Source organism: Podarcis filfolensis (genome assembly GCF_964270895.1).
Source record: "Podarcis filfolensis genome assembly, chromosome: 12".
Taxonomy (NCBI): domain Eukaryota; kingdom Metazoa; phylum Chordata; class Lepidosauria; order Squamata; family Lacertidae; genus Podarcis; species Podarcis filfolensis.
The window spans coordinates 7,060,941-7,077,334 of NC_139614.1; the positions used below are offsets into that span (position 1 = coordinate 7,060,941).

The following is a 16,394-nucleotide window of genomic DNA, read 5'->3' on the forward strand; positions in this document are numbered from 1 at the left end:
TCATGCCAAGCAAAGCTCCGATTTCTCGTTTCCTGAGTGCCTGTCTCCCAACTTTTCTCATGTTTCCAACGCCAGATTACACTTTCTGGCTCACATTGGTTTCCTTCTGTTCCACATTTAGGTGATAAAAGGTTGAGAACTACAATTACTGCTGCTCAGGTACAGTTGGCAGGCTTTAGGTTTGGCTGGGTGGGGGGATTGGTATGGATGTCATTTGTCAAGGTCATTACTCTGGCTTTTATCAACTGTTACTTTACTCATAGTTTTCAAACGTACTACACAACAACACACACACACACACACACACACATACAAAACAGAATTAAAAACCTATCTACATTCCTAGAAGACTTGATTCAGCGTAGAGCTGTTTTAGCAGGATAATTAAGAAATGAGAAATCAGCTCTTGCAATGATTGGCTTGTAAAGACTTATGGCTACATCTCCAAGACATAGCAAGAGATCAATGTCAGATCACCTGCTTTTGAAAGTTAACTAAGGCCTAGTCCTCACTGAGATAATAAATCCCTGTGTGAGCTGTATCACATCAGACTCCAGGTAGGGGATCAAATGACTAAACACACTTCCATTTAAAACCTCCCTCCCTGTGCTCCAGTTAGAGCTTTTCTCCTTGACATCAAATTTTCTGTATGGAGGGATTCATTTGTTTATTGATTCCTTTTTTAAAAAAAAAAAAACTTCCGGGGTGGCGCCATCGGCAATGGCGGACTCCCTCTGAACTGGAGGGACCAGCTCCGCGCGAAACAGGTCGTTTCCGCTACGGCGAAGCGGGGACCCTTTAAAAAATCACAGGCGGATGAAGCCTGTGACCATGGGACTCGGCGGGCACCTTTAGCGCCCCCCCAACCCGCAAAGGAACCCATTAACGGGCTCCGAAGCGAAGAGGGGGAAGTGGCGTGGTGCTGTGAATCTACTGCTTTTTCCGTGGAGCGAAGCCGCATAGCCATTGCCGGAGAGCGCTGCCTTTTTCCTGGGACAATTTGGCATCTAAAGAATCACCCGTGAGTACTTAAAACTTGAACAATTGGACTTTAAATAAGGACTGGCCAGTAGAGAGGAATTGGACTTAAAATTTACTTCAATTTTGTACCGAAACGGGAAGGTCTAAACAGGAAGTCAGCCTTCCGTTTCTTTGTAGTCAGAATAAAGCAAAGACAACGTAAACTAGAGCTTAGAAAATTACTTTTAAAGGATTGGCTTTCATCATTTAAAATCGTGGAACCCCCCTTCGGTAGCAGGAGAAGAAGGGGGATCTCTTTTTGGACTGTTTAAACCTGCAGAAGTGAGTTTAAAGTAAAGTAACTTTCCACCGTCCTGATCCTGGAGCGGAGTGTCAGGACTGACGTTTGAAGCTCATTGACCAGAGACAAATGTTTTTGACAGACAGCTAAAAGAAAAGTAACATGGTGACTCCATTGTTTCCTTTCGCATTTCAAACGAACAAATATTGACTGAATATCTTAAAAAAGAAACTTTGTTGCTATTGTTCTTAAAAGAAAGAATAAACAGAAGTTTTCCCCCTAGAGGAAGACTGTGAAATTGTAACTAACTTCAGGAGCTTGCAGCTGTTACAGATTACAATCGTGGGAAAGGACCTGTGACCTTGTAGGACAATGTTTTCAGAAGCTCTGTTGGGTGCTTTCTGTAAAATAAATGCCCTATTGGATCAGTTAAGCCAGAAGACGGATTTGATGACTAATGCGGCCAGAAATTTTGAACAGGCAGTAGGAAACTACATGGAGCCTACCCAGGAACTAAAACAAGAGTGTGCTATGACAGCACAGATGAGAGAAGAGGATACTGCTGAATCCTGGGTGCCAGAAATGGAGGGAGTTGCGGCCCTGCAGGATCATGAGCCTTTGGATTTGATAAATGAATTTGGAAAAAACCAGATTTGGAAAGATAAAGTTTGGTTTGGTTTGGAAATGGGGGGTTGGACTGACCCTCCCATGCAGGGATGTTTGGACTTTCTGAGTCTGGTAATGGGCCATCAGATGTTTGGAGCTGTGGGGGCTCTTAATTTTGGAGGGAATCTGAAACAGGTGTTTAAATATCACATGGAGTTTAGTCTGGACTATGGAAATGGGGCTGATCTGCTGAAAAGGGTCAAAAACATTACTAAGCTGGAGTTCCCACGAGTGAAAGGAAAATATGAAGAAGAGTCGCGGAAGGGACATGGAAGAGACTTGAGGGCCTCGGATATAAGGATACCAGGTTAATGCGCTAGATTAATGGGACAAAAAGGACTGACAAAATCCAGGACCAGGAGGAAGGGACGCTGGATGAAGATTGGATTGTTTTACTTTTTTTTTCTTTTATCATTAGGACTGTTTTAAAATAATTGATGAATGTTAGAAAAATGTTGAAATGGAACTACTTGGTTCTAGTAAAAATGTTTAAAGAATTAGGTTAATGATAAGTTTTAAGTTTTAAGCTTTGCTATAAGACAAGATGAAAACAGATTAAGATAATGTAAGGACAAAATATTATGAACTATGGAAAGGATTTACTGTGATAATTATTAACCAGGATACAAGAAAGGGGAGGAGGAGGAGGTCAAAGAAAGAAGGTAATGAAAGTTAAAAATTTGAGAATGATGGATGTATTTTTTCTTTCTATTTTTCTGTTTTGTCTTTTTTCTGTTTTGTCTTTTTTCTAATTTTTTAAAAAATCTTTAATAAATATCATTTGTTTATTGATTCCAAGCAACAGCGCACCGAAGCTGCCGTCTTCAATGGCACAAGTCAGACAATGTTTTACCACCTCAACAGGCCAAGGTGTGAGGAGTCTAACAGAAGAAAGTCAAGGATTTCTTGCAGACAAAAGACATGTCTCTGTTCTTGCATTTAATTAACTATCAAAAGCAGCTTGTGGATCAGGTGCACTGCTTGTGTCTTCCTCGTTTCTTTCTCTCCCCCTCCCCCAGGTCAGGAACAGGCCAAGGGCCTCACTTGCTCAAAATGTCTCCTCACCAACATGACAGGGCTTTGCTACCTTACTATCAGCCTTTCCGGGCCTCCAGGTTACATTTTAGTCATGGGTGGGTGGTGGTGTCACTTTTGAATGGAAGGCAAGCTTGGCTCCCATCCAAAGTGACCAGTCGCCATTTCAGCTTACCTAAAATGCAATGCCCTAGTCTACAGATGGATGGCATGGTGGCAGCAAGAGAAAAAGCGGGCCACATTGGAGGGAGGAATTAGTGACACTGTGCAGAGGGTCCCCTGGCGCAAGCCCCAGTCAATCGGTTTGTTTTTATGAATGCCCCAATGCCAAGCTCCATGGGGAGTAGTCCTAATTGAGGTATGTTTGAACATGCCTTAAAATGTTCCAATAGATTGGGTCATATTGTTCATTATGCAACATCACACACCTCTTTTGTGCCAGTACAAATGTGTGTGATGGAAGAGACTGTCAAGCATTTCCTGTCACCCATCCAGTTGCAGTAGTGTGCTTAATCTTTCCCTTTGGTTTTGTTTTAAAAACTGAAAATCCAGAAACAGCTTATGGGATGGTTATTCTTGGATCCCAGCTGCCATCTGGTAAGATGCTCAAGTCTTATGCAGACAATGACACATGGGATGAAATTATATGGTTTGTTCCACCAGCACCACCCAAGCTGCAACCCTCATGACCATAATCATCTCCCAACATTTAAAAACTCAAAATTTTTAATTCAGGCTAGGTTGATCTTGTGGGGAGCACTCAAACATTTTAAATCCTGTAATTATGCACAGACCTCATTTCAGCTCTTTCTGCTATGCTGGGGCAATTTTATGCCTTCTTTGAGATAACATTGAAGCACGACATACTTTTACAAAGAAATGCTACAATATCCCACGTGAACTATTTTCAGACATAGAAGAATCAAGCTAAATATGGTCTTCTATTGCGCTTATACCAAGGTTTACCATAAAATATTCCTGTTGCTTTATCCCTTTTCTATACAGTGGTACCTCTAGTTGCGAACGGGATCCATTCTGGAGGCCCGTTCACAACGTGAAAAGCCCGCAACCTGAAGCGCTGTATCTGCGCAGGTGCGCAAAGTGTGATTTAGCGCTACTGCGCATGCGCAAAGCACAATTTAGCGCTACTGCGCATGTGCGAGCGGCGAAACCCGGAAGGAACCCTTTCTGGTACTTCCGGGTCGCCGCGGGACGCAACCTGAAAAAATGTAACATGAAGCAAACGTAACGTTTGAATTGCAAAACTTTCATATAAAACAGGTCCCTACATAATGCCATGGCAAAATGAGAGTTTCCTTCAAATTCCCGAGTCTATGGCCTGGTTTAGACACGCAGGCCCATCACTTGATGATTTTGTACTTGATGACTGGCATGTGAATGCAGGAACCGACTCTATGAATAACATTGTTTCTGAGGTAATATGAAAGTCCTATCTTTAGACATTAAAAATGTTACAAGTAATATACCAGTCCCAAATCAAAAGTCATTAGTTGATGTTAAAATCGTAAAGTAATAAATGTGAACCCGTCCTGCTTCATCTAAATCCTTACGTTTCACAGCCTAAAATGAAGAAGTGCCCTTAGTTATGCAGCCTTCCATTAAGGCACCTGCGAAGTCTTATAAACCTTAATCCTGCATTTCAATCACAACACTGAAACATGTAGGCTATGCGGTGCAGTTCTGGAACTTTTCATCTGTGGATGGAAGATGAGTTGTATTCTTTTCAAAACCCTCACTTCTTTAGATCTCCATTCTCCACATCTCATAATACTACAACTTGGGGCTACCCAGTGAAGATGAATGTTCTAAGATTCAAGACAAAAAAAGTACTTCATACAGCACCTAGTGTGGAATTTGCCCCCACAAGATACAGTGATAGCCACCAACTTTAAAAGAGGATTAGACAAATTTATGGAGGAGAGGCCTGTCAATGGCTACTAACCATAATGGCTATGCTCTCCCACCACTTTCAAAGGCACATAAGGAAAGATAAGGCCTTAATTCACTACCACCCCAAGGCATTATGGGGATAACGGTGTTTTTGAGTCATCACCCATAACTGGAAGCTTGGGGGGTTCCCTTGGGGCCTGGTCTGTGCATCACGATGTATGCTGGATGGTGGGGTGCAGGTGCACAATTTGGGTTTCACTAACCTAAGACTCACTTAGCAAGGGGGAGACCTTCTCCCAATCCTTGGCTGTGGGGCAAATAATGTGCCAGCTTACATGCCCAGAAGTGAGGGATGCTTCCCTCTTTAATTCCCCCTGCCCACACTTAGCAAATGAGCTAATTTGTTACATTTTAATAGTTTTTTAATCACTTAATAAGTTGCCTTGAGGATTAGGATTCCCTCCGATCTCGAAGCACGGGAAGTCAGCTAAAAAATAATAATAATTTATAATTAGGCATACATTGGGACTTGTTTGATTATTGGATAATTTGTATAATTTGGAATATACAATTTGGTTTGATTGGGAAATTTTAATAAATATTATTTATTTATTTTTTTAAAAAAGTTGCCTTGAGTATTCTTTCTGGGTGTGGGAACAAATGCCAGATGCTGGGAATCACAACTGTGGGGAGTGCTGTTGCATGTAGATCCTGACTGCGAATTCTCCATAGCCATCTGGTTGACCACTGTAAGTACAGCATGATGGATCAGATGGGCCTTTAGGCTGATCTAATGGGGTTCCTCTTATGTTTTTAAACCAAATATGGGCAGAGCTCAGTAGTGGCACAGCAAGGAGAGGAGGCTCAGTGGCGTAGCGTGGGTTGTCAGCACCCGGGGCAAGGCAAGTAATTTGTGCCCCCTAACCCGTGGATTTGCGCCCCCTAACCCTATGTTGTGCCCGGTGCGGCCGGCCCCCCCTGCACCCCCCACGCTACGCCACTGAGGAGGCTTAAGTTTTATATCACATTCCCAGCAAAACAAAAGGAACATCAAGAACTGGGATGGTTCTACTGTTTCCTTGCCTCTTTCAGGGACTGAAACGATGGGACCTGAAAATCAGGCTATTTAAGATTATCATCGTCCCTCGACAATGGGACAAACTGCATGCCCCTCACAATACTACCATGATTGCAATATTTTGGAAGAAAGCCATACAGGCTTTGCCAAAGCATGGTCACCGGATGACCAAAACTTATTTCAAAGTGGAAGTGCAGAAGCCACAGGTAAAAGTAGTATGTGGCTCATCATACACTGAAATATAAATAAAGGGTTACATATCTGGAAAAAGTAGGTGATTTTGCATACTGCTGGCACAGAACAGGCCTGCTGTGAACCATGTGCCTGATATTAACGAGTAAAGTAGAATATTTGCACGCAGCCTGCATGCATAGTCAAAATTCACGTGATCTGTGTCGATCATGCAAGTTTTGGCTATCTGCACAGGTCCCTGGATGCAAACACTCTGCTGTACAGAGGGATGTTGGGCATCTGGAGAAGGGGCACATTCACAGCTCACCCTGCCCCTTCCATGCATAGAAAAGAATGAACACTGAATGCCTGCAGAGGGCAATGTCCTTCAATAGTTGTACTTTAATTCACACATGTACAAGTACAGTGTGAAGACAAACGTGGCTAAATACTGATGGACATAGAATAAAGAGCTCTGGAAGGCAAATAAGAATATATGTGAATAAAAAGTGAAGAATTAAGAGATGCCATTGTTACACTCCAGACTTTTACTTCCAAATAGCCCTAGTAGTTATATACCTTGGGCTGGAATAAATGGTTTGAGAAGATAACAGTCTGTTTATTTATAAACATTTATTAACTGCATCATCAACAAAAAATAAATCTCTAAGAGGTGTACAAAATAATATAAATCAATTATCAATAAAACATAGATAAAATGAGTAAAAATTAAAAGCAAGTATATATAATTCAGTTGTATGTTTGGAAAGATTTGCTGAATTTAAAAAGTTTCTAGCCGGTGTTTAAAACAATAGCAGGGGTGAGCGCTATACTGTATATAGCACTGGTCTTTAACTGGTGGCTCAGAATCAACTATTGAGTTGTGGCTCACAACCCATTATTGGGTCATAGCTCAGTATAAGGTGGGTCATAACAGCAGCACTCCTGCCATATAGATATATGGTTTTAAAAAAGGTTCCCTAAATGCATGTTTGTGTTGAAAGCGGGTTCTGTGTCTGTAAAGGCTGAAGACTACTGGTCTATGGCTCCTTTCCCTGCTTTGCCTTCTTGGAACGCATTTAAGCAAATCACATCTCTCTGTACGTAAGGCTCCTTGTTTGACGCAGAGTTCGTGTGAGGCTCCATTCGTCAATGTTTGTACAGTCTGAAGGGCTTGAGTGGAAGGTATTATTCAAGTACAAATCACAGCCCTTACAAAAGTACATACAGAAATGATTGTACAAACAGACGGATATGAAAGTTATACTTCCAGCTCACCAGCAGGTAACGCACAGAGACAATTCACACAACCATTTTTACACATACCAGTCTAGACAATCCAAGTTACTTTTTACAATCTTACAATACTACTATAGTACAAGTGGCAACCATGTTATAAACTACAGAATTAGCATTAGGTGTTTTCACAAATGGGACCAAAGCAGCTCTTTGTAATGAAAATATAAAACCTACATTGGCAGGGTCACATCGGAAAATGCCTCTGCAGCTTCTCTTCTGCACTAACAAGGATCAAGTACTAACAAAAATAGTGCAAAGGCAAGTGTGAAAATGCTCAGACACCTAAGTGCAACTCATTACAATGTGATGTACCTCTTTAGTGGGAGCTGTTGTGCGGTTCCGTGCACATGGAATGTAACTTCTTTGTGGAATGATAGGCAATTCTGAAGATGATAAATTAGCTTGAAATCTGCTAAATTTGGGATTGTTTTCTTTTTCAATGAAAAAGCATTAACTTAATTTGCATGAAGTATGGCCACAATAACCCCAAAACAAGTTCATGGAGCTGAGCCAAATTTGGTATGTAGACCTCTTGTAGCATGAAGAAGAGCTGCTGAGTTTTTGGCTGGAAGATCACAACTGGAAATGGGAGCAATGTGTGGGACCTATTTTGCATATGAAATGACAAGTCAGTCAGAGCATTCAATGTAGACACAAAGCAATGCTCTGATATCACATTTCATATACAAAATAGTTATTAGAACTCACATATTTGCGTCCCCCCCCCCAAAAAATAGCAGTGTTTATGACATCCTATTTATGACACCTTAAAGCATTTTGTGGACTCCTAAGTGCCACAAAGTGCCTTGTTCTTCCTGCAACAAGGTACCCCTCTAAAAACTGTGCTTGCACATAGTTTCACCTGTTGGAATGGTGGTCTGCTTTCCTTTTTCAAAAAAAGTATATGTGATACATACAGACAGCTGTGTTGTGTTCAAGTTTTATTAGGTTATGCAAAGAGTTAGTGATGGATGCGCACGCAAGCCTACCTTGATCCATAAAGTGAATTTAGGAGATTTCCAACTAGTGAGAGAGGAGGGCGAAGACACAAGGAAGCTTCAGACGTAATTGCACTTGCTCACAGCAGGTTCCAGAATGCTGAGAACCTTAGTCCTTGCAGTAAAGCTCCAGCAGGGAATTGAAACTGCCCTGCCTTTTTCCCTCTGCCTATTGAGTACAGTACTGTGAAAAATGAGGGTGTCATTTGTTCAGGAATGCTATGCAGCAGAGCCCAATATGGCTCCATCTTATACTGGGCTAGACTCTGGATGGACCAAGATAATGATCTAAAACAGACCTAGGGGCAGGCAGGCACCCAAAGTTCAGTCTATAAGCCAAAGCTCAAAAGAAAGAACAGGAGACCTAAAATTTTTAGGAAGATAGTAATGCAAATGACAGTCTCCAAACTGAAAAACATGGACAAATATAAAATAAGTAACATAATATTCAGTTGGGTGTGGGATGGGAGGGTATCTGTTAGTAGGTTAAGCTTTACATATGAAAACTGAAAGGGAACTAACATTCTTATAATGCCGCAGGGAAATAGCCAGGAGAAGAGCTATTCTGGGATTTTTGCAAGAAATATGGAGGACACAGTACAAAGGTTAGCAGCAGCACCTGTTTAACATTGTAACTTATCTTCATTTTATGTTTAAAAAATCCAAACTGAAGCACTAATTAGGACATTAAACATGATAAGATATGAACAACACAAGCTATATGTGATATATTCAACTGCAAATCACATGAAAAACAGCTGGCTGCAGACATCTTTGGGAAAAGGAAAACCACAGACAACTCGTTATATTTCACTTTGCTCCCCACCATCCCATTTTTTCTGCCAGTTTCTCTTCCTCCTCTAAAGTTACTATCACGAACACTGATTCAAAGTTTTGATGGCTCTTTAAATAATGGCCAGGCACACCTGCCTTCACTTAACGAGACAAACTGCAGAGCTGGGCACCTTCATAATATAAATAAAAGAGTGGTTTGGGGGTTTTGGAGCAATGGTGACCTATACCACCTGTCTCTTTTTCTGATCTGACAGATGGAAAACCCTCGTTTTATGACCAAAAAAACATTCTGCAAGGTCTTGCTCCTCCCTCACTTAGATAAATGCAGTTATTCCTACCCTAGTTCCCATATGACTTTTTTTGGGGGGGAATCCTTTTAAAAATATCTGCTCAAATTTGTTTGTTTTCCAACTGACAGTGATTATTTTTATGTGGCTCTGACAGTCTGGCTTGCAAAGCATTTCTACTGTGAAACTGAGATCCCTTGCAAGAATAAGGGGGTATTTCCTTTGCTGCAGAATACAAACCAGGGTCATTGTTAACTACCAGGGAATCTGAACTTCCTGAACAAACAACAGCCAGTGTCATCCTCGGAGTGCAGTTTTTTGATAGAAGTATCATGTGTGCTGGCATTGTCTTTTTATTACAATATGTCTAGCCAAGAATGCAGAGCCTGAATGTATAACACACTGCATTTCGAAAGCAGACTTGGACTTCTAAACCACCTGGATTTTGTCGCAGTTACTGACCTGTTATATTTTTCATTGCATCTCTGAAGCCAGTTTTTAGAACTTGGGCAGAAAATAAGCAAAGGCTCAGCTAAACATCAATTCCTTCTCATCCATAAGTACAAACTCTACAAGCACAAAAACCACTTAACAGTGGCTCAGCACAATGGACATTAGAGGGGGAAAGCTTCAGTCACAAATACATCCTGTAAACAAGAGCGTTCAGGTAGCCTGACAATGTCATGGGCAAAGTCAGCTGAAAGATTTGTGTCTAAGCAAAAGTCAAGGATATGATTCCAAGATTACGGACTGGAAATTAATCTCTGGCGGCACAAAGGGAAAAGATAAGGAAATTTGATTACATGAGACATTATTGTTTGATCTTATCAGTGGAATTCACACTTACCAGGCAAATGCACGTTATGCAAGGATTGTCTGTGATAAAGGGGATCTGTAGTACTTCTCCTTCATTTTCACATTTTGCAACAGAACCTGCAATAGATATTTTAAAAATTAATACTTTCTCCTCCCACTTTGCTCACGTTCAGCCTGAATTAACTATGCACAGCACTGCAGTCAAAAAATCTGTAGTCCTACACATACTTAGGATGCAACTTATGTGGAAGAAAAGCCCACTGAAATGAATAGGACTTACTTTTAAGTAAATGTGGGTTTTCCTTTGATTGAAGAAATGCAAGTATTTGGAATTATTACTATTTTGTTAAGCATTTGTACATTTTTTAAAATTATTGTCGTCTTACCCATCACAAACTGTCCAAAGTATAAGTAGTATGGGGGTGAATTAATTGTGTAAGTTGTTCCTAGGTGTCAACAGACAGGAATGTTTTTGATCCTTTGAAACTCTTTGGGAGTGTTACTTTTAAAAATGAAATTTAGGCAACGTTGATAAGGACCTGATGTCTCTAGGTGGGAATTTCTCATTTACTTATGTGGATCAGGTCACATAAACTCAACCCACGGGTGTCTTTGAAACCTAAAGACCAAGACTATAATCAGCATCAATTTGCTGCAAAATGAGTCCAGTGAGCGAAACCTCCCTGGAGACACACACATCCCCACACACCCTCAGGCACAATATCATAGCGGGGCATCTCTGGAAAGCTAACACTTCTCACAATGGCTAGAGATGGACACATCTCTCTGGACGCACCAGGTGTCAGTAAAGTGTGCCCTCCATGAAGCAAGGGGTGGAGAGGAGAGCAGCTGAGGTCCTTCACGTGCCTGTAAGGCATGCAACTTAAGAGACCACCTCTCCTTTTCAACATCTCCACATCTGCTGACCAAAGGCTCTCAAGGACTCCCCGAGTGCGGAACGCTTTATCCGCGTGTTGATGCTGATCATCCTAAGTGAGAAGACGCAGCCGTCCTCACGCCACGCAACTGCACCCTACGGCTATCAGCCTGTTCCTTCTCCAGCTCTGCAAGCATGCAACTGATCTCCGAAGGCAACAGCCCCGTTGCTTGCTTTAGCTTTGCACCAGATCCAGATCCGGGCTGCTTGGCTGCCTAAGGATCCTCACCTGCGCGATGCTCGCGGGGTGCGCGCGTGCAGAAGAACCTCGCCCGCCCCAGACCCGCTTTCGGCCCACGATTCTGACGACCCGAAAAAAACCTGCCTCCATCATGCGCGCATACCGCCCCCCCCCGCCGCCCCAGCGCGCAACTTTCGGCACGGGCGGGCAGCCTGAGCGCGTGCCGCTCGCCCTCCCTCCTGTACCTGTGGGGAAGGAAGAAGCCCCGGCCATGGGCGCTGCCCCCAGGTGGTGCAGCAGGAGCCAGGCGGCGAAGGGGAGCCCGGGGGAGCGGAGGAGCCGCGGGGACACGGCTCGGGAGCTGCCGCTGAGGAGCCAGAGCATCGTCCCCGGGAGGAGAGCAGGCGGCGGCGGCGGCGGCTGCTACTGCAAAGCCGGGAGAGAAGGAGGCGGCGGCGGCGGGGAGCCGGGCAGGGAAGTTGCTGCTGGGGATGAAGAGGCGGCGGCGGCGGCGGCGGGAGGCGGACTTCTCTCCCTCTCTGGTGCTGCTGCTGTGAGGCGCTCGCCAGCCCACCGGCCCCTCCTGAGCGGGATATGGGGGGGTGGGTGGGGGAGAGGCGCCGGGCGAGGCGGGGCCAGCCGGCGGCGGCGGCTGCGGCTGCCGCTGCGCGAGGGACCCCCGCCCGCCTCGTGCCCTGACAGGAGCCGCCGCCGCCGCTGCTGCGCCCGCGGGCGCCCTTGACGCGGCGCCCCTCATGCCCCCTCGAGAGGCGTTGGGGGGCAGCGAGACTCCGCCGGGCCCCGCCCCTCACTCCGCGAGGGGGCGGCGGGAAAAGGCTCTGAGGAGAAGAAGCTCGCGCGCTGTCCCGCGTCGCTTCTCCTCACGTCGTTTTTCCATTCCCTTGAGGGGACGGGGAGGGGAAGGGGGCCCGCCGTCCTCGTCGTCGGTGGAGGTAGAGAAACCACGCACATTTGATATTCATAATAATAATAATAATGCTTTGAAATTTAAGACTCCCCCCCCAAGGAAAAGGCACTTTCTTGCCCTGCCCGTGGACCAGGAGGTCGTGGGGCCCTTATTTGCGCTGCCAGCCTGACCTTCACCCTCTTACGTATAGAGAGGAAAGGAGACGCGGAGGTGCCGAGGCTTGCGGGGCAGAAGTAAGCCCCGCTGAGTTCATCAGGGGTGCCAACGTGAATACAGTATGATATTGGGGGGGGGAGGCAGGTAAGCCCCGCCCTGCATAGCTGACCACATTGGCAATGCCCATCAACTGGGGGGGACCCTGCCCCCTCAAATGTTTTATTGGGGGCAAGAAGGGACCTCGGTCCCTAGGAGTTGGCTCCTATGGGATTCACTGGGGCCTACTTGGGGGTGAAGTGCCATTGGAGCACCACCTGACTCTGTAAAAGCATTTTAGAAATTATTAAATTTGCTGGATTAATCCATTTTAAAGGTACCAAGATTAAGACAATGATGGTGGTGATGTATTTTTAAAAAATACGCAAAGCTGTACAGTGTACTTAATTCGTTCTGTACTTAATTCGTTCTGGAGGTCTGTTCTTAACCTGAAACTGTTCTTAACCTGAAGCACCACTTTAGCTAATGGGGCCTCCTGCTGCCGCCGTGCCGCCACTGCACAATTTCTGTCCTCATCCTGAAGCAAAGTTCTTAACCCGAGGTACTATTTCTGGGTTAGCAGAGTCTGTAACCGGAAGTGTCCGTAACCTGAAGCGTATGTAACCAAGGTACCACTGTAAAACAAATGTAAAAGCAACCTGCAAGTAGGAAACATCATCTCACATAGCGGTTGCCTCTTCCAAGAGACCTGCCTCATCTACAATCAGGAAGGGACAAAGTAAAGCTTCTTGCTTCGGAAGTATTGTTTTTTATGGCTAGGTTTTTACAAATTTAATCAGCCAACTAAAACTCACACAAACAGTCCACTTAAGTTTAATCAGGTGACTGCCCTAGTAAGAAGAGGCTGAAGAGTGCACGTTCCCTCACCAGTGAGCCTCACACAGAAAGCAATGTTTCTAGGCAGAATTGAGCCCCAGCATCCTTTTTTAAAAAAGAAATTAAGCATTGCAGAGAGACAAACATCAGAGTTTATTAACTGCTGCAGATAAAATAGCTCAGATTAAAGGCTCAGCTAAAGAAATAATTCAAAAATTAGCAACCTTATGAGGTGTTTTTTTATAATTCCACATATTTAAATTGTTTCTGGATGGCGATAATGCAAGCCATGATAAGAATTCTTCGAAGGTGGGAATAATCTAAATAAATAGGAAAGGGGGCAAATGCTTTTTCAGGAAGGGCACTCCTCCCAGAACTACTATTTCTACCCCAGAACTTACCTTTAAAATTGTGTGAGGTGCCACGTCTCATTACACCTTTGGCAACTCAAGGTGAGGAATGCCAATGGTTGCTGGAGCATGCACTGCTAGATAGTCTCCCCTAAATCCAGTGCTGTTCTCTCCCTCCAGTGTGCAGGCCACTTCAGAGGACTATTTCATGCATGCTCTTTTGTGCCATTCCTCATGCTACCACGTTTGGAACACATACAGTCATACATATTTTACTTCCATCCGCCTCACTTGTATGTCTTCTTTTTATCATATTCATTCTTGCAACATTCCTGTGTGATTATTATTATTATTATTATTATTATTATTCCCATTTTGACTGATGAGAAACAGGCTGATAAAAAGTGCCCTGCTCATACCCCTAACAGAGTCATGCTTCAGCTAAGTGTTCCCACATCACATTCTACCTTTTCCAACCCCACATACCCACATTGCTCTTCCTGGGCTTCTTTCTGCACTTTAGGATGTCATTCACACACAAGGACAAAGTACAGTCTTAGAACATATTTTCAGTGCAGAGTTCAGACTTGGAGCATTTGAGTATTTTTTTTTTACAGCATGAGGAGAGTTCTGGCAGTCCTGAATATGTAGTCAAATTGGGTTGCTGGTGGGGAGATATATTTCTGCTTTCAGGGTTTTTTTCTCCTTGCACCCCTCCTAATCATGGTCTTTTATCATTTGAATATATTCTTCCAATCCCCTCTCTCTTATTATCACATACTTCTTAATATGTGAGTGGGGGGTGCTCGTGTAATCTCACTGTATACAAGTTGTACAAGTGACAATAAAGTATTTTAATATACCTGCTTCTCCTTCACTTTGTCTTACCCTCCCTCTCTTGTGTTCTGTCTGTACAGGTTGATATTTAAATCACAATATACTCATGGTTGCACAAAACTGATTGAGGTTAGTGCCCAGGTTCTCCTTATTTGTGATTCTTCCTGTTGTGATGAGAGAGAATCATACAATATACTTTTATCAATTGTTGAGCTAGTAAGATACCTTATTGTACAAGTTCCTGATGAGGATGCTGTTCTTATCACATTTGGATGTTTATATGAATATTTTATATAAACAGCTTGCTTCTCTGATTTTATGAATCCATAAACTTTGAAGCCAGACTGCAGAAACCTATAAATATATAACATCTTTTTAGAGAAGTTAGTCACATGCTTTGCACATCTTTACATTATGACAGCAGTTACTAAAATGCAATAAAGCAAAAACAGATCAGCTGTGTTTTCCACAATATATTGCAAATGTGCTAACACTACTGATACTTCCAATCAAACACATTTACTACCATCCACCTCCTTCCAGCGCTGGACTCTTTCCATACATTACTGCTTAGCTTTTGCTTAACTTTATTTAGAAAATAACTGATTGGTTTTTGTGGCATCTCTTTGAAAAGATTATTTTAAGTAACCATTCTCTGCTGTTCCACTCAATAGAAGAATTAGCAAAAAGGTCAGCAAACGATGGAATGAAACAGGAAAGTGATTATTAATTCTCACGAGGAGACCCACCTATTGTATTCTCTTAAGGCTCCTGTAACATTTCAAATGCATCAGGAGATAATCCAGACAAAATTATAGCCTCCATCCATAGACATCTAGTACCAGCTGACTAGGAAGCAGTAAATGCATTTTTTAATTGTTGCCTTTGACATTCCTGATAGAAGTAGGGTTATTTGCAAAACAAAGGTGGCGTTTTTCAACTGATTTGGACCTGATTCACTCTTCTCTGACAACTTGGGTAGATAGTCCTAATGCAAAGAAGAAGAAAATGCCAAAATGGATTGAAATCTAAGTACAGTGGTACCTTGGGTTAAGTACTTAATTCATTCCGGAGGTCTGTTCTTAACCTGAAACAGTACTTAACCTGAAGCACCACTTTAGCTAATGGGGCCTCCTGCTGCTGCCGTGCCTCTGGAGCACGATTTCTGTTCTCATCCTGAAGCAAAGTTCTTAACCCGAGATACTATTTCTGGGTTAGCGGAGTCTGTAACCTGAAGCGTATGTAACCCGAGGTACTACTGTAATTAAGAGGGTCAAAAAGTATATGATATTGTGTGGTTGTACGTATTTAAAGCAAATGGCAGCTGTTGTGTGAAAGTGTGTCTCAGTGTGTGTGTGTAAGAGAGAGATTGGAATCGTGGTATGTGAAGAGAGCACTTTAATCCTTTTGCCCAAGTCTGGACTCTCCCTCTCCATAATTGCCATTTGAATTTGGAGGGAAGATCCCATTGTTGCTAATTAATTGTTCTGTCTCTGAGAGCAGTAGAAGGCTGAGCACAGTCAGTTTTGTTTTTGAAGATGGGGAACCAAAATGGTTCTCTCTGAGGGGTACTGTATTTTAATAGCCATGCAGGTGTGCATGAGAGGAGACTGTCTTTAAGGTGCCTTGATCCTTTAGGGTTTTCATAGCTACAACCGGCATCTTGAACTGAGACAAGAAGCAGATTATGTGTAAGTGCAACTGTTTTTAGACTGGCAAGATAATTTTCATTTGTCTGTTCCCAGTTAACTTACGTATTTTGTAAACAAACAAACAAAAACCACACCCACCCCAAGTTTCCAAACTATTTTCAAA

General features: G+C 43.2%; 1 protein-coding gene and 1 long non-coding RNA gene across 5 annotated transcripts in view; one reads left to right on the top strand and one right to left on the bottom strand.

Annotated features, from left to right (window-relative positions):
* The window catches only part of BMPER (BMP binding endothelial regulator), a 168,126-nt gene extending 156,073 nt beyond the window's left edge, over positions 1-12,053 (bottom strand). Inside the window, exons 1-2 of the mRNA XM_083578001.1 lie at positions 11,681-12,053; positions 10,349-10,434 (exon numbers count right to left, since the gene is read on the bottom strand). Of these exons, the coding sequence (XP_083434127.1) occupies positions 10,349-10,434; positions 11,681-11,819 (225 nt within the window). The 5' untranslated portion in view covers positions 11,820-12,053. The remainder of the gene's footprint in view (positions 1-10,348; positions 10,435-11,680) is intronic.
* Positions 12,054-13,195: 1,142 nt separating this feature from the next.
* LOC310745575 overlaps positions 13,196-16,394 on the top strand; it is a 45,013-nt gene continuing 41,814 nt past the window's right edge. For 3 of the 4 annotated variants that reach the window (XR_014540160.1, XR_014540161.1, XR_014540162.1), the window contains exon 1: positions 13,196-14,708. This is a non-coding gene — a long non-coding RNA (uncharacterized lncRNA). Of the gene's footprint in view, positions 14,709-15,152; positions 15,620-16,394 lie in introns of those variants that run through there. The other variant, XR_014540163.1, reaches the window with a different exon arrangement.